This window comes from Pelodiscus sinensis, chromosome 31 (assembly GCF_052426305.1).
Source record: "Pelodiscus sinensis isolate ZL-2025 chromosome 31, ASM5242630v1, whole genome shotgun sequence".
NCBI lineage: Eukaryota > Metazoa > Chordata > Testudines > Trionychidae > Pelodiscus > Pelodiscus sinensis.
The window spans coordinates 1,565,322-1,589,958 of NC_143082.1; the positions used below are offsets into that span (position 1 = coordinate 1,565,322).

The 24,637-nt window shown below is 64.3% G+C and overlaps 1 protein-coding gene across 18 annotated transcripts in view; it reads right to left on the reverse strand.

Annotated features, from left to right (window-relative positions):
• Window positions 1–220: 220 nt before the first annotated feature.
• LOC142824327 (potassium channel subfamily T member 2-like) overlaps window positions 221–24,637 on the reverse strand; it is a 49,559-nt gene continuing 25,142 nt past the window's right edge. For 13 of the 18 annotated variants that reach the window (XM_075916173.2, XM_075916176.2, XM_075916179.2 and 10 more), the window contains 17 exons: window positions 21,250–21,358; window positions 19,791–19,899; window positions 19,500–19,556; window positions 17,357–17,506; window positions 16,813–17,045; window positions 14,700–14,913; window positions 14,234–14,339; window positions 13,740–13,912; window positions 13,292–13,363; window positions 12,637–12,768; window positions 12,443–12,554; window positions 11,338–11,439; window positions 10,668–10,751; window positions 3,208–3,336; window positions 2,265–2,568; window positions 1,023–1,107; window positions 221–912 (listed from right to left, as the gene is read on the reverse strand). In XM_075916173.2, coding sequence (XP_075772288.2) covers window positions 807–912; window positions 1,023–1,107; window positions 2,265–2,568; window positions 3,208–3,336; window positions 10,668–10,751; window positions 11,338–11,439; window positions 12,443–12,554; window positions 12,637–12,768; window positions 13,292–13,363; window positions 13,740–13,912; window positions 14,234–14,339; window positions 14,700–14,913; window positions 16,813–17,045; window positions 17,357–17,506; window positions 19,500–19,556; window positions 19,791–19,899; window positions 21,250–21,358 — 2,277 coding nt within the window. In that variant the 3' untranslated portion in view covers window positions 221–806. The remainder of the gene's footprint in view (window positions 913–1,022; window positions 1,108–2,264; window positions 2,569–3,207; window positions 3,337–10,667; window positions 10,752–11,337; window positions 11,440–12,442; window positions 12,555–12,636; window positions 12,769–13,291; window positions 13,364–13,739; window positions 13,913–14,233; window positions 14,340–14,699; window positions 14,914–16,812; window positions 17,046–17,356; window positions 17,507–19,499; window positions 19,557–19,790; window positions 19,900–21,249; window positions 21,359–24,637) is intronic. The other 5 variants (XM_075916177.2, XM_089774805.1, XM_075916184.2 and 2 more) reach the window with 2 other exon arrangements.

Sequence of the window (24,637 nt, forward strand, 5' to 3'; positions counted from 1 at the left end):
CGGAGATACCATGTAGCCTTTAGTAGTTCTATTGGCTTCTGTGCTCATTGCGTCTTGCTGCTCCACCTAGCAACTCAGTTTTCCTCCGTCCACCTGCTGACTATAACCTACCGTGTTGTTAATTACCCAGCGTTCCCCAGGGTAACCCCCGCGTGTCACTCGTCAGCTGGTGTATAATAAATCCTCCGCTTGTTTCCCTGCATCCAACCGAGCGCGTGGCCAGGGAGCCTCTGGAGTTTTATTGTATCTGTACATCTAGGAGCCCGTGTTCACAGTGAGACCAGAGCCGGCCACAGCTCCGCTTTGAAGAAGGCCCGTGGCCCGAGTCGGCTGGGCGGGGCGCGGGGGGGAGCTCTACATTCCACCAGTAGCTGGGGGGGGCTCCCCAGTGCATCTCCCCGCATGCCCAGCCTGGATCCTGGCAGGGGAGGGATGCCTGTGCAGCCCCCTCCAGCCCGTTCCCACCCAGACCCAGCGTGGGGAGACGCAGGCAGCCACGCCCAGCTGGGCGAGAAATGCCCCAGCCAGCCCCAGTGCCAGGAAGCTTTGGGCAGCGGGCACAGGCCAGTCCGGCTCTCCTGGGGGGCCTCTAGCTGCGGGGGGGGGGGAGCAGGGGCACTGCACACCGGCCAATCAGGCGGCAGTGATTGGCTGGAGACACAGGAATGCACCGGCCCCACAGAGGCCCCGGTGCCAGTCCAGGAGGGGGCAGGGTGGTGCCCGCGGGTGCCCAGGCCGCGGGGCTGGCAGTGCGTTGCGGAGCGGGGGTGCAGGGGTCACAGTGCTGGCTCGGCTCCCGCGCGGGGTCACAGGCGGGTGCTGTCCTTCGGGTCCTCGGCGCGGCTCACGCTGGCCTTGCGGCCGGGGCTGCCGGGGGAGACCAGGGTGAGGGGGTCAGGCCGGATGAGATACCTGGGGGAGAGGAGGCAGCTGTTGCAGGGCCCAGAGGCAGGCAGCCCCCCAAAGGGGAGGGGGCAGAGGGTGGGGGGTGGGGTCCCCCCCGGGCGCCGGGCTCTACTCACACCACGTCGTTGAGCTCCAGCCGTGTGGCGGGCGAGGGGTTCAGCAGGATGTAGGACAGCGTGTTGTCGTGATCCATCACCTCCACTGTAACGGGGGAGGGGCGTGAGACACCCGCCTCCCCCCGAACCGCCCCACCCCCACTCGGACCCGGGACCCAGCTAGTCCGGGACACCTGCCCCCCAAGCGCAGGCCCTCAGCCCAGCCTGGCTGCCCCCCCCGCACAGCCCCCCGGCCCAGCCTGCTCTGGACCCTCCCCCTAGTTCAACCCCTGGGCCCAGTCCACCTGTCCCCCCCAGCTCAGCCCCCCAGCCCAGCCTGCTCCGGACCCTCCCCCAGTTCAACCCCTGGGCCCAGTCCACCTGTCCCCCCCCAGCTCAGCCCCCCGGCCCAGCCTGCTCCGGACCCTCCCCCTAGTTCAACCCCTGGGCCCAGTCCACCTGTCCCCCCCCAGCTCAGCCCCCCGGCCCAGCCTGCTCCGGACCCTCCCCCTAGTTCAACCCCTGGGCCCAGTCCACCCGTCCCCCCCAGCTCAGCCCCCCGGCCCAGCCTGCTCTGGACCCTCCCCCTAGTTCAACCCCTGGGCCCAGTCCACCCGTCCCCCCAGCTCAGCCCCCCGGCCCAGCCTGCTCTGGACCCTCCCCCTAGTTCAACCCCTGGACCCAGTCCACCCGTCCCCCCAGCTCAGCCCCCCGGCCCAGCCTGCTCCGGACCCTCCCCCAGTTCAACCCCTGGGCCCAGTCCACCCGTCCCCCCCAGCTCAGCCCCCCGGCCCAGCCTGCTCCGGACCCTCCCCCAGTTCAACCCCTGGACCCAGTCCACCCGTCCCCCCAGCTCAGCCCCCCGGCCCAGCCTGCTCCGGACCCTCCCCCAGTTCAACCCCTGGGCCCAGTCCACCCGTCCCCCCAGCTCAGCCCCCCGGCCCAGCCTGCTCCGGACCCTCCCCCAGTTCAACCCCTGGACCCAGTCCACCCGTCCCCCCCAGCTCAGCCCCCCGGCCCAGCCTGCTCCGGACCCTCCCCCAGTTCAACCCCTGGACCCAGTCCACCCGTCCCCCCAGCTCAGCCCCCCGGCCCAGCCTGCTCCGGACCCTCCCCCAGTTCAACCCCTGGGCCCAGTCCACCCGTCCCCCCAGCTCAGCCCCCCGGCCCAGCCTGCTCCGGACCCTCCCCCAGTTCAACCCCTGGGCCCAGTCCACCTGTCCCCCCCCAGCTCAGCCCCCCGGCCCGGCTGCCCCTCCGTACTGTATCCGGCGGCGGAGAGGCCCAGGTGCTTCATGCGGGTTTTGACCAGGGCGCTGAGCTCCTGGTGCTCCGAGCGCCGGGACAGCGTCAGGCGCTGCTGGCTGATGCGCTCGGCCGCCGTCTTGCTGGGCAGGCGCCCGCCCTTGCGGCTCAGCCGCCGCGCCCACTGCATGCTCTTGCGGCGCAGCAGCGGGTGCTCGGCCTGGTCGCCGGGCACGGAGTCGCGGTGCCCGAGATGGCAGGCGAGGGTGTCGTGTGGCTCCAGCGGGTCCTCGCAGTCCTCCCCGCTGGCGGAGACCTGCCGCTGGGGCGGCCCAGGCAGACTTAGTACGGGGGGGCCCTGCGGTGCTGGGGATAGGGGCAGGGGAGCCCCCACACCCGCCCCTGCCCCCACCCATCCCCCACACCTGTCCTGGGGATAACCGTAGACTGGAGGGGCCCTGCCCCTGAGGTGGGGGGGCAGGATGGATCGGGACCAATTCTGGTCCCTCCAGGTAGAAGGCTCCAGCAGATGGGGGGCCCTGCTCCCTGGGGGTGGGGGGTGAACTTGCTCCCGGGTGGGCCGCTCCTTGGGGGTGGGGGATGAACAAGCTCCTTGGGGGGGGCTGTTCTCAGGGGGGCTTAACATGCTCCTGGGGGGGTGGCTCTCTGGGGGTGGGGGTGAACATGCTCTCGGGGGGGCTACTCCCTGGGGGGGGATGAACATGCTCTCTTGGGAGGGGCCGCTCCCTGGGGGGGATGAACATGCTCTCTTGGGAGGGGCCGCTCCCTGGGGGGGATGAACATGCTCTCTTGGGAGGGGCCGCTCCCTGGGGGGGATGAACATGCTCTCTTGGGAGGGGCCGCTCCCTGGGGGGGATGAACATGCTCTCTTGGGAGGGGCTGCTCCCTGGGGGTGGGGGGGCGAACACGTTCCCTGGGGGGGCCGCTCCCCAGGGGGCACCTCAGCGGAGGGGGCGGGCTGGCTCTCGGTGCGGTAGATGCCGATGGGGATGTCGCCCGTGCTGGAACAGAGTTTCTGGTAGAGGCGCCCGTAGGAACGGATCCACAGGTCGTCCTCCGTCACCTTGAGCTGCGCGGGAGACAGATGGGGTCACCCTGTGGGGGAGGGGCACCCCAACCCCTCGAGCTCCTGTCCCCTCCCCCAGAGCAGCACCAGCACCCCCCAGGCACCTGCAGGGGGATGAGGAGCAAGAGACCCACACAGAAGATTGGGGGGAGGCAGTGGCCTGTGCGTGGGGACAGACAGATGGACAGAGAGAGGGCTGTGTGCGGACGGACGGAAAGAGGGACAAAGAGAGGGCTGTGTGTGGGGACGGACAGACAGACGGACAAAGAGAGGGCTGTGTGTGGGGATGGACAGACAGACGGACAGAGGGAGGGCTGTGTGTGGACGGACGGAAAGAGGGACAAAGAGAGGGCTGTGTGTGGGGACGGACAGACAGACGGACAGAGGGAGGGCTGTGTGCGGACGGACGGACAGAGGGAGGGTGGTGTGAGGGGACCGTCATACCAAGGGTGTTTGTGGGGATGAATTGGGGGTGTTTCAGATGGAGGAGGGGCTTTTCCCATGACAGCAGCTACTGAGGCACTTGAAAACCCTCGTTTCTGGCCGACGGCAGCACTGAGCCGAGAGGAACCCTCGGGCCCACCTTATTGTACGAGGAATAAGTTATCTGGAGAGACGGGTTTTCTCTCGAAATCACCGCATCGTAACGGCGCCTGCTATTTCGAAGTAGCGCCATAACGCAGATATGCAAATGAGGCGCGGGATATTTAACTCCCGGCTTCGTTTGCAATTTCGAATGTCTTCATTTGCTTCGACATCACCCTGCCTGAGAGAAGCATCACTATGTTCAAAAGATCCCATCCATATTGAGCCCCGTGTAAACCCAAACTGCACCGCGAGCCACAAGCAAATGGGCTGCGGGCCACATGTTGAGTAGCCCTGGTTTAGAGACTGGAGAGGAGTAGTAGAGATTTTGCCCACCTTATTGATTTCCCATGATCTTGTCATCTTTTGTTAGTACTAACCATTTTGTTTTTATTAGGAATTATTGCAGTAGTAGTCACATTTTAAAATAATATTTGTGTTCACCTATTCGAATTTGGAGGTTCCACCGAGATTCCTAACGCGCCACTTGCCCGTATGGACGGACCGGCACTCCACTTCCAAACCTCTCAGAGCGCTCAATAGAAGGTAAGGGGCTACCTGTTACGAAATCTCCTGGTTGAGGGCTTGGGATTTGGAGTGACGGCCGGCCATCGGGGTAAGGGGAGCTACGGAATTCAATTTTGTGGAGCGGCTAACATTTTTGTCTGTCTGTGTCTGTCTTTGTCTATTAGGCCTGTCTTATGTGTCACAGTTCCAAAAGGGCACACCGGTGTCTCTAGTGAGGCAGCCATGCGCTGGACCCTCTGTGTTCGAACGCTAAAAGCTGGTGTGGTGCCATTACTCTCTCTCGGCACACGGAACTGTGGGGAAGCGTTGTTGTCTCTCTCTGTTATTTGTGGGCGTAGTACTGACCTCTGAGGCTAATCCCAGGCCATAGTACCCCATTCCGCCAGGCTGTCTCCAGGCGCCAGGACGTGGTGTTCTGCCGGGCCGGGCCGGGTGCCGGAAACCCCTGCGAGCCAGGTGGACCTTGAGTCCAGTGCCTCGCAACCAAAATGGGGGGACCAGTGCGAGCAGGTGAATTCTTGATTCGGTGACTCGCAGAGCGAGCAGGCGGATTCTGATTCGGTGACTCGCAGAGCAAGCAGGCGGATTCTGATTCGGTGACTTGCAGAAGGTGTAAGCAGGCGGACTTTTAGTTCGGTGCCTTACAGAATTAAGCGTGCGCAGAAAATGGGGGTAGGTCAGTCTACAGGAATTCCAGTGCCTTTATGATAAGAGCCTTCTGGTATAGGATCCTAATGAAGTCTGATATTAAGTGCCGGATGTCTTAGGGCAGCGCCACTTAATAGAAACACCCATGGGAACTGGACAATAAATAAAGATGCATCTAAATGTGGAAACTGTAGGAAAAATGTGAAAAAGGAGAAAAAAAATTGTGTGTGGAAAATGAGTATGAATGTAATGAGTGAAGAATGAATGCCGCTGCATAGGTCTGAGACTTGAGCTGATCCCAGCTGCACCAGGGCTCTCCCACGAGGGAGCTCTGAACGCAAGGAGGGGGGGGGTCAGCTGAACCTCGAGACTCAGCGGATATGTGAGGGAGTGACGACTCCCCTTATTTCATGAGCTGCTAAGGTCTGACACTCTAGACCCGGCAGACCCTTTCTTTGGAGTGTGTAAAGTTAGTTTAGGTGGGGGTTAGTCTAAACATCCCCCCCACACTGCCAAAAGGCACCCCTGTATACTGCTTGTACATGCATAATAGTCCAAGGACCTGTAAGCATTTAACAAATTTGAAAAGAAGAAAAATTAAAGCCCTGAGGGATAAAAGTGAAGCTCAGAAAAGCAAAAATCCTCCCTGCAGTAAGATAGGTAACGTAAAAGTTGCTGCAGCACCTCTGTGCCAAAATAATGCATAAGAAGTGGAAATAAAAAGAAAATAAAATTCTCAGTTGGAACACCCATATCAACCAAGCTTGGGGGGAAAATCTGGCACAACATCACCCCTCTATCCCTCTTTATAACGCATACACAGATAGAGAGGAAACCTGAAAAATAACTGAAAGGAATTAGCTCTTCCCTTTGGAAACACGGCTCCTGTAACAAACTTGCCTGATCCAAAGCAAAACACAAAGTTTAAAATAAGTTTAACAGTTTAAGGAAAGTGTTCCTCCAAATCCTAAGAGGGAGGGGAAAAAAAAACCCTGCTTTAAGAAATGACTCCTGGTTTCTTGCAGCCTCTTTTAATCATCTTAGCAATGAAACAGTCAAGTTAAACATTTGGCTACAGACACTTTGTTAAATCTATTAAAGAGAAAATAAGGAATTCTACTGAAACTTAATTGGTTAACCGCATAAAAGAATAGAATCTATACATTGTAAATTTGTAAAACCTGCACCCTAAGGGTTAAATGTGTCTTCCAAGGAACCTAATTATTGTTTAAAAAAATCCAAGCCCAGAAACTTCCCAGTGTTTCTGTTCAAGGCTGAGCTGATAGCACTTTTGGCTTGCTTTCAGATCCAAGGTTGTGTGTGTCTGGAAACTGCCTGTCTGTTCTGGAAGGGGGGGAGCACTGTCCCCCGTAAGTAAGTCTGTAACATTGCATGTGATTCTTTTCAGGAAAGGAAAACCTTTTTGCTTGCTGGAATAGTAACTAGCAAGCACCTTGTTCTAAGAGTTTCTGTGGCAGTAAAAAAAAGCCTGGTCTGCAGTACAAGAGAGAAACTGAAGCATGCCACTGATAAGGAAGGCTACCAACTCAGAGGTAATTCAAGAGAGTGGAAGGTCACGAGTACCGATGAAGCTCTCTTGTTCTCAGAAAGTTACAGCTCACTCGCCCATGGAGTTCCCCTAGCAGATCTTAGGCAGTATTTTAAGTTATAATGGGCCACCCCGACGGGGGTAGAAATGTTTTCTTTGTCTTTCAGATCATCAAGAAGTGCTAATATCAGCTGAAAATTAACTGAAGAAAAAAAAAACCCCATGGTTCTGTGTCATGACATAATAAGTTTGTGTTCTGTGTTCTGTCCAGATTTGTCTTGTGTGTGTCTTGATTGTGATATATGTATTTCTAACATGGTTGTGTGTACAATATTGTTGTTTTAATGAAAGAATAATTTAAGTCCCTTGAATAATCTTAACATTGTGCTTTATATAAATGGTTCTTGCCTTTATAATTCTAGTAGAGTTTTAGTAGCAGGCTATGCAGTTTGTACTGTCTGGAATGTAGTGAAATCTGCTCCTCTACCTGCTGTTTTTCCCTTCTCTCCTACCATCGCCAGCTCCTACGGCGTCTCTTTCAGAACTGGCCCTCCTGCGAGACCAAGCCCCAGAATCGGAAAAGCAGGAGTGGAGACTGGCAGGGTGCACCTTGCACCCAGACCACTTGTGGTGCAGCTCTGATGGCCACATTGTTGCCCCAGTGGTCTTGCTACCTCACCTTGCCTCCGTGCTCCCTGGATTGTCGCACATTGGCAAAGGGGGGATGGTAGCAACCTTAAAACAAAATTGGTTTGCTCCCAAATTCTCCCAAGCAGCCAAAGATTACTGTCTGGCTTGCCCTGTCTGCCAAGCCCACAACGTGGGTAAACCTGTAAAGACAGTTCTGGCAACCAGACCTCCGCCTTTGGGACCATTTCTGAATTTACAAATGGACTTTATTCAATTGCTTAAATGTCAATCTTTTGAATAATGTGCTGGTTAACGTTTGCTTGTTTTTGAGATGAGTAGAAGCTTATCCCTGCAGGAAAGCTGATGCCATCACAGTGGCAAAGAAACTTCTAAATCATTACATCCCATCATGGGAAATACACCTTGTGATCTCCAGTGATAAAGGTACCCACTTTACTGGGCAAATTGTTCAAAAAAACCTGGAAAAGTACTACTCTCCCAGACAAGCACTGCACTGTGCACGACACCTGGAGAGCGCAGAAGCAGTTGAAAGATGAAACAGGATTTTAAAGAACAAACTTGCTAAAATATGTGAGAACTCTGGCTTAACATAGATAGTAGCACTCCCGATTGCCCTAATGAGCATGAGAGCCACTCCTAATCAGAAAACTGGACTCAGGCCACATGAAATTGCATGTGGCCCGATCTATGAGACTGTAAAGCAGCCCAGACATTGACCTGGCTGATGCCACACTTGTTAAAGGAAGCATAGTCAAGTATTGCCAAGAACTTATGAGGTGTGTACAGTCTTATCATTTACAGGTTAAAGACGCCTTCCAAGAGGCCCCGACTGAGCCGTGCCATAAACTACAACCAGGAGACTGGGTTTGCGTGAAAGTTCACCAGCGGAAGACTGCCCTGGAACCCAGGTGAAAGGGTCCCTACCAAGTCCTTCTGACCACCCGTACTGCTGTAAAGTGCAAGTGATTGCCCACCTGGATCCACGCATCCCACTGCAAACCCGTTCCAGCCCCTACAGAGCTTGGCCCCAACAAGGAGCACCGCAGACCTGGTACCGGAGACCCAGGTCCAGAAGTAGATGAGGATCAGCGCAGGCTTGGTACCGGCAATCCAGGACCAGAAGCAGATGATCCTAAGAGACCGAGGCCAAGGTACCAGCCGCGGCCCAGAAGAACCTGCCAGCGATAGGTGAAGCAAACTACGAAGTCCTGAAGAACAGCCAGCATGAGGCTGGACAAACAATTCGTGTTGAGCTTATGCTTAATCTTGTTTTTAAAACTAGCAGTTATAACCTATATGGTTCAAATGTGTTTATGCTTTTAATGAACCAAGTTTCCCAAGAATTTAACTCCACAGGTTGCTGGATATGTGCTCACAGTCCGGTACATTCAGAAGGAGGTATCCCAATGATTCCAGTCCCACTAAACAACTCTCAAATGAATGGCACACTGTTTAGTGAACTAAGCCAAATGATACTTGGCAGGATAAAGGGTTCACTAACCCAGGGTATATCCGCCTAGCCCTGACCCCAATTGGAAAGTACTGCTGGACATGTAATGGTTCAGGAGCCAGGGTGAGAAAAAGCCAAAACCGAATGGCCCTAGATTATGTCCTAGCTAGTAAGGGCGGGGTTTGTGCCTTAGTAAGAAGAGAATGCTGTGGGTATATTTCTGACACCAGCAAAGAAGTAGAGGAAGATGCCTCAGAGATTGAAAGAACTGTGGAACGCCTAAGGCAGGGGGAAGACTGGACCCTCTGGGATTGGTTGGGAGGCTGGTTTGGACATGTGGGAACTTGGATTTTGCAAGGTATAGTTTTAGTATTGGCTATATTCTTTTGTGCCTATTTTTGTTTCTTGCTAATCAATTGCTTTATTTCTTGTATTCTGGAAAACACAAGCCAGACCCTTACCAAAGGGAATGTGGAACTTGTGATGTTAAAATAGGATGAGCAGAGAAAGGAACAAGAAATGTACATAAATACTTTAATGGAAAATAGAGGTATAAAATGGTTTCAAGGTTAGCCTTTAAAAGGCTAAAAGGGGGGAGTTGTAGAAGCTATTTTATGTTTAGCTAGAAGCCATCTTGTATATCAAAAACCATTTCAGCTTTTCTCTCAAGCACGTAGACCAGAGTGAACTTTCTGTCACCCCGTGAGAAGAGGCCTACAGGATGGGCTATTGGTATGTGTTAATTGGGCTGGTTGGGACAGGAGATGTACTCCCTCGTACCTGTCCGCCATCTTGTTGATAAGGCTTTGTTTTTCCAAATTTAATTGAGGATTTCTGTAATTGGATGCCCTGATGTCAGACTGTTTGGCTAAGGGTATAAAGATACTAGGATTGATTGTATTAGCAGCCTTACTGGGCCCGGCTCTGCTGTGACCACGTTTGGCTCATGCTGTGCTTTATTAATTAATAAAGCTGTTTGTTAGCTGCCTAAACACAGAGGAGCGTGTTTTTGCTTCGACAACGCAGATATGCAAATGAGGCGCGGGATATTTAACTCCCGGCTTCGTTTGCTATTTCGAATGTCTTCATTTGCATCTCGAGAGAGGGTGCAAGTGCAGCCATACCCAGAGTGTTTTACATCAAATGGAAAGGGAGGGGAGTGAGAGCCGGGACCGTAATGCCCATGAACGACCACAAGGGGGCGGCAAGTGCCACAACCCCAGGCACCACAGCCCCTGCCACCCCGGGCTGCCCCCTGAAGCAACCTCCCACCGTGCTGTGTGGCCCCTGCTGCGCAGAGCCAGCCCTGGCTGGCCCCAGACCCGGACAATGCCAGCTAAGTCTTCTGGTTCTTACCTAAACAGAAAGGAAAGTATCAACCCTTGGATGGAGAGAAGGACGGCTGAGTGCAGGAACAGACAGACAGACAGAGAGCTGAGTGCAGGGACAGACAGACAGACAGCGAGCTGAGTGCAGGGACAGACAGACAGACAGACAGCGAGCTGTGTGCGGGGATGGACAGACGGACAGCGAGCTGTGTGCGGGGATGGACAGACGGACAGCGAGCTGTGTGCGGGGATGGACAGACGGACAGCGAGCTGTGTGCGGGGATGGACAGACAGACAGCGAGCTGTGTGCGGGGATGGACAGACGGACAGCGAGCTGTGTGCGGGGATGGACAGACGGACAGCGAGCTGTGTGCGGGGATGGACAGACAGACAGCGAGCTGTGTGCGGGGATGGACAGACGGACAGCGAGCTGTGTGCGGGGATGGACAGACGGACAGCGAGCTGTGTGCGGGGATGCCCAGCCAGCTGTGTAGAGCAGGGGGGCACAGGAGGAGTGAGGAGAGGCAGGCAGAGGGAGGCAGTCACACCTGCCCAGATGCCGGGATGAGGGGCAGGTGCCCGGTCAGGTACTCACCACACACAGGAAGCCGGAGCCTGGCGTGGAGTCAAGCCCCAGGAGCAGGCGGGTGATGGAGATCATATAGCCCTTCACGAAGGACTGCAAGGCAGGGGGAGGGTCAACGAGGGCTGTCCCAGCTCCCCCCATTCCCCAGGGAAAGGAGGGGGCGGATTTCCAAGGGCAGCTCCGGGTGGCCAGCCTGGCCCCTAACCCACTTCACGGCCTCTGGGCTGCCCCTGCCAGGGCTGCAGGCTGGCGCGTCCCAGTGGGCATGGGGACAGACCAGCAAATCCCAGGTCTGGGGGGGCCAGGAGCGGGGGTATGTGGGACGGCCGGCTGTCCGGGAGCGGGGGTACGAGGGACGGCCGGCTGTCCGGGAGCGGGGGTACGAGGGACGGCCGGCTGTCCGGGAGCGGGGGTACGTGGGACGGCCGGCTGTCCGGGAGCGGGGGTACGTGGGACGGCCGGCTGTCCGGGAGCGGGGGTACGTGGGACGGCCGGCTGTCCGGGAGCGGGGGTACGTGGGACAGCCGGCTGTCCGGAAGAAGGTTTTTTCTGGAGTGGGGGGCTGCCAGGAGGAGCAGGCAGCTGGGGGTGGGGGTTTTGGGCACAGGCCATAGGGTATCCCCAGGGCAGCTGCCCGGCAGGGAGGGAAGGACCCTGGGGGCGGGTGGGTCCCTGGTACCTGGTAGAGCAGCGTGTCCAGCATGCTGACGCTGAACACCTTCCCCGCGGCGAAGGGCAGGCGGAACATGAACACCAGGTTGGAGCCCTTCTCCCGCTCCTTCTGCAGGGACAGAGCGTGTCAGCGGGGGGCAGACGGGGCGGGGCAGGGTGGGGGCAAGGCACAGCAGAGTGGGGCGGGGGCGGGGTGCAGCGAGGGAGAGCAGAATGCAGGCAGGGCGTAGTGGGGGCGGGGCACAGTGGGGGCGGGCACAGCAGGATGTGGGCAGGGTGCAATGGGGGCAGAGGGCAGTGGGGGCGGGGCACAGCGGGATGCGGTCAGGCACAGTGGGGGCAGGGCACAGTGGGGGTGGGGCGCAGCAGGGGGCAGCAGGGGCGGGGCGCAGCGGGGGGGCAGTGGGCAGGGCGCAGCGGGGGAGGGGTGCAGTGGGGGCAGGGAGCAGCGGGGGGCAGTGGGGGCGGGGGGCAGGGCGCAGCGGGGGGAGGGGTGAAGTGGGGGGCAGGGCGCAGCGGGGGAGGGGCGCAGTGGGGGGCAGTGGGGGTAGGGGGCAGGGCGCAGCAGGGAACAGTGGGGGCGGGGGGCAGGGCACAGCGGGGGAGGGGCGCAGCGGGGGGCAGTGGGCAGGGCGCAGCGGGGGAGGGGTGCAGCGGGGGCAGTGGGGGCGGGGGGCAGGGCGCAGCGGGGGTGGGGGGCAGGGCGCAGCGGGGGAGGGGTGAAGTGGGGGGCAGGGCGCAGCGGGGGAGGGGCGCAGTGGGGGGCAGTGGGGGTAGGGGGCAGGGCGCAGCAGGGAACAGTGGGGGTGGGGGGCAGGGCACAGCGGGGGAGGGGCGCAGCGGGGGGCAGTAGGGGCGGGGGCAGGGCGCAGCGGGGGAGGGGCGCAGCGGGGGCGGGGGCAGGGCGCAGCGGGGGCGGGGGGCAGCGGGGGCGGGGGGCAGGGCAGGGCACAGCGGGGGAGGGGCGCAGTGGGGGCGGGGGCAGGGCACAGCGGGGGAGGGGCACAGCGGGGGGCAGCGGGGGCAGGGGGCAGGGAGCAGCGGGGGTGGGGCGCAGCGGGGGAGGGGTGCAGCGGGGGCGGGGGGCAGGGCACAGCCAGCCCGGCTCTTACCTTCTCCAGCTTGGACAGCGCCAGGGCGCCGCGATCCTTGGCCTGGAAGCGCATGAAGCGCATGTTGGCCGGGTGCGTCAGCTCCGTGATGATGTTGAGGCCGGGGAACAGCCTGCCCGGGCGCACAGACAGGTCAGCCCAGCTCCGCCCACTGGGCCCCACTGCCCCCGGGAGCCCCGCCCCCGCCCCCGTACCGGAAGAGCGTCTGCACGTTGACGATGGTTTTGGCGTCGGCCATGTAGTCCTCCTGGGCGATGGAGCTCTCCTTGTCCACCACCACCACGCTGGCGGCGAAGGACACCCCGCAGCGCAGCAAGTCGTCCAGGCTGGGGGCCAGAGGGTCACAGTTACGCCAGGCCCACGCCCCTGCCCCCACCTGGCCCCCGGTCCCAAGGCTGGGAGCCTCCAAGGCCACCCCCGGCCCAGCCCCGGGTGCCCTGCAGCCCCTTGCTGGCTGGCACCGGGCGGGCGGGTTCCCTGGGGGCTGGGCGGGGGTCTCTGCCCACAGCCCCAGCCCCGGGTGCCCCTGCAGCCCCTTGCTGGCTGGCACCGGGCGGGCGGGTTCCCTGGGGGCCGGGCGGGCGGGTTCCCTGGGGGCCGGTGGGTTCCCTGGGGGCCGGGCGGGCGGGTTCCCTGGGGGCCAGGCGGGCGGGTTCCCTGGGGGCCGGGCGGGCGGGTTCCCTGGGGGCCGGTGGGTTCCCTGGGGGCCGGGCGGGCGGGTTCCCTGGGGGCCGGGCCAGCGGGTTCCCTGGGGGCCGGGCCGGCGGGTTCCCTGGGGGCTGGGCGGGCGGGGGTCTCTGCCCACAGCCCCGGGGCCATGGCCGTTACCCCTGCGCTGCGCCGACTCACCTATCGATGGAGCCCACCATGTAATAGACCAGGGGGAACCAGCGCACGGCCTCCAGGAAATGGGTCTCGGGCCTGCAAGGAAAGCGGGAGAGTGGAGAGACAGCCCCACGCGGCACGGCCTGGGGAGGGGGTCAGAGCCCCCCCACTGCCCCCGCCCCCCCGGTCCCCCAACTTCTGTCCCCTCTGCCCTGCCCCACTGCCCCCACCCCGCACCCCACAGCCTCTGCCCTGCCCCACTGCCCCCACCCCACAGCCTCTACCCTGCCCCACTGCCCCCACCCCGCATGCCCACACCACACAGCCTCTACCCTGCCCCACTGCCCCCACCCCGCATGCCCACACCACACAGCCTCTACCCTGCCCCACTGCCCCCACCCATGTGAGCCCAGCACCCCTGCTGATCCCTGACAGCCCTGCCCCGCCCAGCCAGGGCCCCGTGGTCGCTCACGCGGTCTCCAGGAGCAGCACGAGGGGGCTGAGCTCCTGGCGGGGCCGGTAATACGCCCGCAGCGGCGCGACGAAGTTGTACAGCCCGTTGCCGGCTCTCTCGGCCGAGAGGATGAGCAGCTTGTTCTGGAAGCGGTAGGCGCGGGCGTCCTCGTAGGGGCAGTGGGGGCAGCTCTGGGGGGCAAGCGGGTTCCCAGGGGCATGAGCCCCTTTGTGTGCCGGTGCCGGGCCCCCTGAGTCCCCGGGCAGGGCCAGCACTGCGGGGGTTAAACCCACTGTTCCCCCAGCTGGGGCCCACTGTGGGGAGTCACCCCCTGCCTCTTCCTTCCCGGGCCTAGAGGTCTGGGGACGGGGGGCAGCATCCATTGCCCACTTGTGTCCCGGACAGGCCGCGGGTAGCGCCTGCCCCCATTGCCAGGCCTGCGCCCAGCCCCCCACCTGCAGCCTCCCGGGGGGCCGGCCAGTGTCCCTGCGTGGGCCCGGCCCTGGCGGTACCTTGTCCAGGCGGAGGCAGCAGAAGGGGATCTTCTCCCGGACCAGGTGGCAGAGGGTGGGGGAGCTGCCGATGTAGGGCGAGGTGGGGGGGTAACCCTTCACCCAGCTGGAAGAGCAAGAGAGAGGGGGGAGGAGCTGGAGGCAGGGGGAGGGGGAGGCTGGCACCCAATGCGAGGCCTCGCTCCTCATAGGGCCGTGGAGCCAGGACAACCCCCCATCCCAGGCTGGGCACGTTGGAGGTGGCGGGGGCAGCGGTGTTCAGTGGGGATGGTCGCAGGCAGGGTGCACTGGTGCACCCCCATGCCCAGGCTGTCGCTGGTAGCCCCCGAGGGCCCCCATGCTGCGGGGGTCACAGCCCCGGATCCAGGCAAAGCCGCCCTCCCCTCCACTCAACACTGCCTGTCGGGGGCCCCCCAGCTCAGTCCGGTCACACAGGGCCCCAGCAGGCGGGGGGGGGGGCCCTTACGCGCCGGAGGTGGCCGCGTCGTCGTCGGAGAGCCCGGCCTCGTCCTCCGAGGGGTCGCTCAGGAGCTCGAAGGTGGGGCTGCGGCAGGCGGCCGCGACCTCCAGCACGGGGGCGATGCTGCGGGGCCTCTCGGAGTCGGCCGGCAGGCCCAGCGTGGTCCCGTCCGCGCTGTCCGGGCTGCTGCCGGACTCCGGCAGGTCCATGGCCACCGTCCCTGCACGGCCGGGGGCAGGGTCAGGACCCCCTCAAGGGGCAGGACCGAGCCCAGCTGCCCCCCCCCCGCCCGCATGGGGCAGCTAGGGCAATTTGGCGCCACGTCCCCAGGAGGAGCAGGCTGAGCCCCAGCAAACTCGTTCCATGCGCCGCCACCATCCCAGCCACCTGAGGGGCCAGCTGGGCACATGCTGGGTGGGGATTGGCCGGAGGACAAAGGGCTAGCTGGGTATTGGCCAGGGAAGCGGTGGGCTCTTGCTGGGTGGGGATTGGCCGGAGGGCGAAGGGCTAGCTGGGGATTGGCCAGGGAAGCGGTGGGCTCTTGCTGGGTGGGGATTGGCTGGAGGGCGAAGGGCTAGCTGGGGATTGGCCAGAGAAGCGGTGGGCTCTTGCTGGGTGGGGATTGGCTGGAGGACGAAGGGCTAGCTGGGGATTGGCCAGGGAAGCAGTGGGCTCTTGCTGGGTGGGGATTGGCTGGAGGACAAAGGGCTAGCTGGGGATTGGCCAGGGAAGCAGTGGGCTCTTGCTGGGTGGGGATTGGCTGGAGGACAAAGGGCTAGCTGGGGATTGGCCAGGGAAGCAGTGGGCTCTTGCTGGGTGGGGATTGGCTGGAGGACAAAGGGCTAGCTGGGGATTGGCCAGGGAAGCAGTGGGCTCTTGCTGGGTGGGGATTGGCCGGAGGGCGAAGGGCTAGCTGGGGATTGGCCAGGGAAGCGGTGGGCTCTTGCTGGGTGGGGATTGGCCGGAGGGCGAAGGGCTAGCTGGGGATTGGCCAGGGAAGCGGTGGGCTCTTGCTGGGTGGGGATTGGCTGGAGGGCGAAGGGCTAGCTGGGGATTGGCCAGAGAAGCGGTGGGCTCTTGCTGGGTGGGGATTGGCTGGAGGACGAAGGGCTAGCTGGGGATTGGCCAGGGAAGCAGTGGGCTCTTGCTGGGTGGGGATTGGCTGGAGGACAAAGGGCTAGCTGGGGATTGGCCAGGGAAGCAGTGGGCTCTTGCTGGGTGGGGATTGGCTGGAGGACAAAGGGCTAGCTGGGGATTGGCCAGGGAAGCAGTGGGCTCTTGCTGGGTGGGGATTGGCTGGAGGACAAAGGGCTAGCTGGGGATTGGCCAGGGAAGCGGTGGGCTCTTGCTGGGTGGGGATTGGCTGGAGGACAAAGGCCTAGCTGGGGATTGGCCAGGGAAGCGGTGGGCTCTTGCTGGGTGGGGATTGGCTGGAGGGCGAAGGGCTGGCTGGGGATTGGTGGGCCCCATGCTGCGCGATGATTGGCTGAGAAGGTATGAAGGGCTGGCTAGGGATTGGCCAGGGAAGTGGTGGGCTCTTGCTGGGTGGGGATTGGCTGGGGAGGTGTGACAGAGCAGCTGGGGTTCAATAAGGGAGGGGCGGGTCCAGTGCTGGATGGTGATTGGCTAGGGTAATGTGACAAGCCAGCTGGTGATTGGTAGGCCCCATGCTCAAAGATGATTGGCTGAGGAGGCATGATGGGCCAGTTGGGCATTGGTGGAGGATTCTGGGATTGGCTGAGCAGTGATTGGCTTAGACCTGAGGAGCCAGTGGGGCATTAGTGGACAAGTGTGGGGTTTGGTACTGAGTGCTGATTGGCTGAGGCTGAGGAAAGGGCTGGAGGTGGTTGGCTGGAGAGGTCTGAAGGGCTGGTTGGGGAACAGAGCCCTGAGCTGATTGGCTGGGGTGGGGCGATGGGTAGGGAGGCAGGGGCCAATGTAGGAGCTCACAGGTGTTCCCTCTAATTTTTGCCAACCATGTGCGGAATACATTTTGTGCTGTGCACCGAGGCATGTGCCGATGTGCACCACCACCAGAAACACAGGCTGCCGGCTGTGAGAGGCACGTGAATCTCTCCTGGGCGGCCGCCCACGTGCTCCAGGGGCCGCGGGGGCTCACCCATGCTGGCGATGATGCTGTGCACGGGCAGGCGGGTCAGGCCGTGGTAGGCCGTGGTGGGCAGCCGGCGCTGGCGCCGCTGCTCCTGCTGGCGCAGGACGAAGGCCGAGTTCTCCTCCTTGGAGATGTTGATGTAGAAGCAGGTGTCGGAGGAGGCCAGGATGTGGCAGGGCCCCGGGTTCAGCAGGATGTTCTTGTCCTCCTGGCACACGCCGATCAGACACAGCCCGTACCTGCCGGGCAGCCGAGGAGCAGGGCTCAGCAGGCTCGGCCCCGGGGGCCAGTGGAAGGAGGCATGTGCACAAGCCTGCTCGGAGCACGAGGGAGTGCAAGGGTGTGAGTGTGTCTGTGCACGTGCAAGGGCAGGCAAGTGGGGGGCTGCAAACATGAGTGTGTGCGCCAATGTGCGAAAGCATGTCCACAAGCATGTGAGCACGTGTGAGCATGTGTATGCACGTGCAAGGGTATGCAGCAGTGTGTGAGCACGCCGTGCACGTGGAAGGAACACGCGCTGCACGAGGCGCCACCCCCCGGCCCGGCTCACTTCTTGTGGGCGTGGAAGGAGGCGTAGGTGAAACTCTTGCCCTCGTACTGGCCCAGGAACTTGCTGTCGCCCAGCCGGACGTGATGGATCTCGCTGGCCGAGCAGCGGCTGTACATCTGCTGCCACTGCTCCGGCGAGGCGGGGCCGGCCCTGGGGAGAGAGTCCACCCATGGGCATCACAGCGGGGGGGCCTGCTCTGTGGACCCGCCCCTGCAAGAGCACACCCGGCCCGCGACCTCCCCCCGCCGCCCGCCCCCGCGAGAGCACACCCGGCCCGCGACCTCCCCCCGCCGCCCGCCCCCGCGAGAGCACACCCGGCCCGCGACCTCCCCCCGCCGCCCGCCCGCCCCCGCGAGAGCACACCCGGCCCGCGACCTCCCCCCGCCGCCCGCCCGCCCCCGCGAGAGCACACCCGGCCCTCGACCTCCCCCCGCCGCCCGCCCCCGCGAGAGCACACCCGGCCCGCGACCTCCCCCCGCCGCCCGCCCCCGCGAGAGCACACCCGGCCCGCGACCTCCCCCCGCCGCCCGCCCCCGCGAGAGCACACCCGGCCCTCGACCTCCCCCCGCCGCCCGCCCGCCCCCGCGAGAGCACACCCGGCCCGCGACCTCCCCCTGCCGCCCGCCCCCGCGAGAGCACACCCGGCCCTCGACCTCCCCCCGCCTCCGGCCCCCGCGAGAGCACACCCGGCCCTCGACCTCCCCCCGCCGCCCGCCCCCGCGAGAGCACACCCGGCCCTCGACCTCCCCCCGCCTCCGGCCCCCGCGAGAGCACACCCGGCCCTCGACCTCCCCCCACCGCCCGCCCCCGCGAGAGCACACCCGGCCCGCGACCTCCCCCTGCCGCCCGCCCCCGCGAGAGCACACCCGGCCCTCGACCTCCCCCCGCCGCCCGCCCCCGCGAGAGCACACCCGGCTCTCGACCTCCCCCCGCCGCCCGCCCCCGCGAGAGCACACCCGGCCCGCGACCTCCCCCCGCCGCCCGCCCCCGCGAGAGCACACCCGGCCCTCGACCTCCCCCCGCCGCCCGCCCCCGCGAGAGCACACCCGGCCCGCGACCTCCCCCCGCCGCCCTCCCCCGCGAGAGCACACCCGGCCCGTGACCCCCCCCCGCCGCCCGCCCCCGCGAGAGCACACCCGGCCCGCGACCTCCGCCCGCCGCCCGCCCCCGCGAGAGCACACCCGGCTCTCGACCTCCCCCCGCCGCCCGCCCCCGCGAGAGCACACCCGGCCCTCGACCTCCCCCCGCCGCCCGCCCCCGCGAGAGCACACCCGGCCCGCGACCTCCCCCCGCCGCCCGCCCCCGCGAGAGCACACCCGGCCCTCGACCTCCCCCCGCCGCCCGCCCCCGCGAGAGCACACCCGGCCCTCGACCTCCCCCTGCCGCCCGCCCGCCCCCGCGAGAGCACACCCGGCCCTCGACCTCCCCCCGCCGCCCGCCCGCCCCCGCGAGAGCACACCCGGCCCTCGACCTCCCCCCGCCGCCCGCCCGCCCCCGCGAGAGCACACCCGGCCCGCGACCTCCGCCCGCCGCCCGCCCCCGCGAGAGCACACCCGGCCCGCGACCTCCCCCCGCCGCCCGCCCGCCCCCGCGAGAGCACACCCGGCCCGCGACCTCCCCCCGCCGCCCGCCCGCCCCCGCGAGAGCACACCCGGCCCTCGACCTCCCCCCGCCGCCCGCCCGCCCCCGCGAGAGCACACCCGGCCCGCGACCTCCCCCCGCCGCCCGCCCCCAGGAGAGCACACCCGGCCCTCGACCTCCCCCCGCCGCCGGCCCCCGCGAGAGCACACCCGGCCCTCGACCTCCCCCCGCCGCCCGCCCCCGCGAGAGCACACCCGGCCCGCGACCTCCCCCCGCCGCCCGCCCCCGCGAGAGCACACCCGGCCCTCGACCTCCCCCCACCGCCCGCCCCCGTGAGAGCACACCCGGCTCTCGACCTCCCCCCGCCGCCGGCCCCCGCGAGAGCACACCCGGCCCACGACCTCCCCCCGCCGCCCGCCCCCAGGAGAGCACACCCGGCTCTCGACCTCCCCCCGCCGCCGGCCCCCGCGAGAGCACACCCGGCCCTCGACCTCCCCCCACCGCCCGCCCCCGCGAGAGCACACCAGGCCCGTGCCGCCCGCCCGCTCCCGCCCCGTCGTACCTGCACAGGGGCTGCCAGGGGCCCGGCCGCTGCCGGAAGGGCTCCACCGGGGCGGCTCTGTCCAAAAGCAGCAAGGGCCACGTGAGAACCGACCCCGGCCCTGCCCCCCCAGCAACCAGCCCGGCCCCCTGTGCCCGCAGGCAGGGGCAGCTGGGCGCATCTCCCCACCCTGGTTCTACCTCCTGCCCCCCCCCCCAAAATCCCCCATGGCATTTCCTCCCCATCCCCCCCATAACCCTCCCGGCAACCAGCCCGGCCCCCCGCGCCCGCGGGCAGGGCCCAGCCACTCACTGCCCGCGCGAGGTGTGGACCAGCAGCGTGACGAGGGTGGAGGTGGCCGGGCACACGCAGTTCAGCGCCAGCATGGCGAACTTGAACTCCTCTTCGCAGACCACGTGCTCTGGGGAGAGGAGACACACCTGGGCCAGGAGCGGGGCCAGGAGGCCCCAGGGGGGCTGGCCAGCTCCCCCCGAGTCTAGCCCTGATGGTGGGAGCAGGGCCATGGCGGTGGGAGGGGGGTGCTGGGGCTAGAGCAGGAGCACAAGGGCGGGGTCAGGAGGGGGTGCAATGGAAGCAGATGCAGGGCAGGGGGAAGGGGGGCTCAGCAGCGGCGGGGGGCAAAGAGGGGGCCTAGCAGGGGTGGGGGGAGGCAGAGAGGAGTCCCGGCAGGGGTGGGACAAAGAGGGGGCCTGGCTGGGGGGGCAGAGGAGGCCCGGCAGGGGTGGGACAAAGAGGGGGCCTGGCTGGGGGGGCAGAGGAGGCCCGGCAGGGGTGGGACAAAGAGGGGGCCTGGCTGGGGGGGCAGAGGAGGCCCGGCAGGGGTGGGACAAAGAGGGGGCCTGGCTGGGGGGGCAGAGGAGGCCCGGCAGGGGTGGGACAAAGAGGGGGCCTAGCTGGGGGGGCAGAGGAGGCCCGGCAGGGGTGGGACAAAGAGGGGGCCTGGCTGGGGGGGCAGAGGAGGCCCGGCAGGGGTGGGACAAAGGGGGGGCCTGGCTGGGGGGGCAGAGGAGTCCCAGCAGGGGTGGGACAAAGAGGGGGCCTGGCTGGGGGGGCAGAGGAGGCCCGGCAGGGGTGGGACAAAGAGGGGGCCTGGCTGGGGGGGCAGAGGAGGCCCGGCAGGGGTGGGACAAAGAGGGGGCCTGGCTGGGGGGGCAGAGGAGGCCCGGCAGGGGTGGGACAAAGAGGGGGCCTGGCTGGGGGGGCAGAGGAGTCCCGGCAGGGGTGGGACAAAGAGGGGGCCTGGCTGGGGGGGCAGAGGAGGCCCGGCAGGGGTGGGACAAAGAGGGGGCCTGGCTGGGGGGGCAGAGGAGGCCCGGCAGGGGTGGGACAAAGAGGGGGCCTGGCTGGGGGGGCAGAGGAGGCCCGGCAGGGGTGGGACAAAGAGGGGGCCTGGCTGGGGGGGCAGAGGAGTCCCGGCAGGGGTGGGACAAAGAGGGGGCCTGGCTGGGGGGGCAGAGGAGGCCCGGCAGGGGTGGGACAAAGAGGGGGCCTGGCTGGGGGGGCAGAGGAGGCCCGGCAGGGGTGGGACAAAGAGGGGGCCTGGCTGGGGGGGCAGAGGAGGCCCGGCAGGGGTGGGACAAAGAGGGGGCCTGGCTGGGGGGGCAGAGGAGGCCCGGCAGGGGTGGGACAAAGGGGGGGCCTGGCTGGGGGGGCAGAGGAGGCCCGGCAGGGGTGGGACAAAGGGGGGGCCTGGCTGGGGGGGCAGAGGAGGCCCGGCGGGCGGGAGGGACGTGGCTGGCAGGCACCTCACCTGCGAACTTGACGTGGAACTTGTTCTCGGGTTTCAGGATCTGCACGTAGAGGGGGCAGTTGGGGGCAAAGTCCTTGACCGCCCAGGCCCGCAGGATGGTCTGATGATCCTGGGGTGGGAGACAGGCCAGAGTGTCACAGCCAGGCCAGGCCCATGCCCCCCCCCCCGCGCCCCTCGGGGCAGTGTGCCACGCAGAGACCCCGACAGCCCCGCTGGGTCTCAGCAACCCACGGCCTCTCGGCCCTGCAGGGGGGAAGAATCGCACAACCCGGCTCCTGCAGCGCACGGCCCAGGAGCCAGCCTGTCCCAGCACAACAGCCCCCGAGCTCAGTCGGGGCTGCGCAGCACCTGGCAGGATGGTGCCACGTTTCAGGCGAGGCTCTGGATGCTGCCATGTAGCAAATCCCCCCGGTACCGTCTGTAACCCATAGAACATCCGGGCAGGCAGACGGGGTCAGACCAAAGGCCCAGCCGGCCCAGTGTCCTTGTGCCCACAGCCGCCAATGCCAGGCGCCCCAGAGGGAGTAAACAGCACAGGGGATCATCCAGTGGTCCCTCCCATGTCGCCCATTCCCAGCCCCTGACACACGAGACCAGGGACATCAGCCCTGCCCAGCCTGGCAAACAGCCACTGATGGACCAAACCTCCATGAATTTATCTCGTTCTTTTCTGAACCCTGTTAAAGTCCTGGTCTTCACATCATCCTGTGGCAAGGAGTTCCACAGGTTGGCTGTGTGGTGTATGGAGAAATCCTGCCTTGTGTTTGTGTTAATCCTGCTACCTACTCATTTCATGTTATGACTCCAGTTTTTGTATCATGGGAAGAAATAAATAACTCTTATTTATTCACTTGCTCTGCACCAGCCACGATGCTACAGACCTCTACCAACCCCCCTCCCGCCCCGTTGTGATGACACATTGGGGTCCCCCGCCTCCTGCACCCCCGAAAGGGCATGAACAGACTCCACCAGCCAGTAGAACAGAGAGAGTTTATTGCCTCTCCAGAATACAGCACAGCACAGATGTCACCAGGTTACAGAGCTGGGCTAGGATGCCTCAGCCCCCCTTGATATGGGGGGGGGTCCAGCTTCTAAACCCCCCAGCCTGTTGCTGAGGCTGCTTCCTCCATGCTCCCAGACAGAAACTAACTCACTCTCCTCCAGCCCTGCCCCCCAGCCAGGGCAGCATCCACCTTCCTTTGTTCCTCTCCATGGGGGTTAGCTGGTCAGACCGGTTGAGAGACCCTCTTTGCATAACGACCCATCCCTGTCCTTCTGGGCTGTGGTACCGGCGGCAGCCAGTGGGGGTTACCACAGACCCATAGAAACCAGCAAGTTCCCCCCCCACTACGTCACAGTTCTCCCCCCTCCGAGAGCGAACTGAGCAGGGTCACTCTGCTCGTGACCTAGGGAAGTTCGGGTCCTCTGCGTGGGAACCCGCTCTGGGGACATGGGTGCTCCCCTTGACTCGGGCCGGCCGTGGCAAGGGCCCACATGAGCTGGCTTCCCTCTGTCCACTCGCTGCACCACTCCAGGGGGACTGGCCCAGGCCTGTCCTCGCGGGTCACACCCACCCTTCCACTGGCCTTGATCTCTGGCCGGGGTCTCTCGGGCCGGGGCCATGAGCCCAGCGAGCCTTCTCTGGACAGCCAGGGCGGCTTCCACCCCCGACGCTCCATCCAGGGGGGTCTTCCCCTCCCATAACTCTCTCAGCAAACCCAGAGGGTCCTCTATCTGGGGTAGAGACCCCCAAGCCGCTTTCCTCCTGTCTTGGGCCTTCCCGCCCCTCTGGCAGGAGTCACAGGACCGGCAGTACCGCTGCACGGCTGCAAACATCCCCGGCCAGTAGAAGTGTTGGAGCAACCTCAGCCGGGTGCTCCGGACCCCCTGGTGGCCCCCAACGGGGACGTCGTGGGCCAAATACAGCAGCTTGAGGCGATACTTTCAGGGGACGACCAGCTGCCGCTGGACCCCCCATGCCCTCACCTTCCTGGGGGGAAGCCATTCCCGGAACAGGAGTCCACGCTCCCGCAGGAATCTCTCCTGGCCACCTCCCCCCAGGGACTGAGCTGCACGGAGGCCAGCCTGGTCCCTCAGCCTCTGCAAGGAGGGGTCTGCCTGCACCTCAGCCTGGAATTCAGCTGCTGAGGCAGGGATCGGGACCTGTCCCCCACCTTTGCCTAGGTCCGGCGTCCCAGCCTGGCTGGACCCCGTGTCCACTGGGATGGGACCCTGAGGACGCTGCCAGGAGTCCTTCCCTGGACCCATGTTGTCAGCCCCCCGCTGGCTCTGGCTCCGGGTAGTGACTAGAGCCCGCTGGGATCCATGGGGCCACTCCTCTAGGTCATTCCCCATCAGCACCTCGGTGGGCAAGTGCGGGTGCACCCCCACTTCCTTGAGGCCTTCCTTCACCCCCCATTTCAGATGCACCCTGGCTACAGGCACCTTAAACGGGGACCCGTCTATGCCCTTCAGGGTCAGCTGGGTGTGGGGTAATATCCGCTCTGGGGCCACTATGTCAGATCGGGCCAGAGTCACCTCCGCCCCCGTGTCCCAGAAACCCGTCACCTTCCTACCATCCACCTCCAGGGGTATGAGGCACTCGCTCCGCAGGGGCCGTCCTGCCCCACCCGGTACACGGAGAAATCTGCCTCCTGAGAATCAGACCTCCCAGGGGAGGTGCACTGAGCATCCTTCCCCTCTCTCTGAGCTGAGGTTTGCCTGCCAGCCCCTGCCTCTGGGGCAGCCTGCCCTTCCTCCCGCCCCAGCCAGTTAACCCTGGAAAGTCCCCGGTCCTGGGACCTGGTGCACTGAGCCCTCTTGTGGCCTTTTTGCCCACAGCGATGGCAAGTTAGGCTTTGGGCTGTCTCTGTCTAGGCCCTGGCTGGTTCTCTGGGGCGCAGACGACCTGTTCCTTGGTCTCGCCCCGTAGTTGACTCCCTCCGTCGCTCAGCCGAGATCCGTTCTCTGCGCGGTTCCCTTTCTCTCTGGGACTCCCGTTCACACCCGGACCGGCTCTCCGTAAACTCGTCCGCCAGCCTCCCAGCCTCTTGGGGGTTCTCTGGTCTCCGGTCCTTGAGCCACAGCCTCAGTTTGGGTGGGCACGCTTCATAGAACTGCTCCATCAGGACCAGCTTGAGCAGCTCCTCTGTGGCCTGGGCTCCGACTCCAGACACCCACTTGCGGCAGTATTGCGACAGGCGGGAGGCCAGATCCACATAGGTCTCCCGTGGCCCTTTCTGTACCCCCCGGAACTTCTTCCTGTACATCTCGGGGGTCAGCCCGAACTTGTGCAGCAGGGCCTCCTTGACTCGGTTGTAATCCCCTGGCTGTAGGTCCTCAAGGTTACTGAGCACTCCGGCCGCCTCCTGGTTCAGTGCGGGGATGA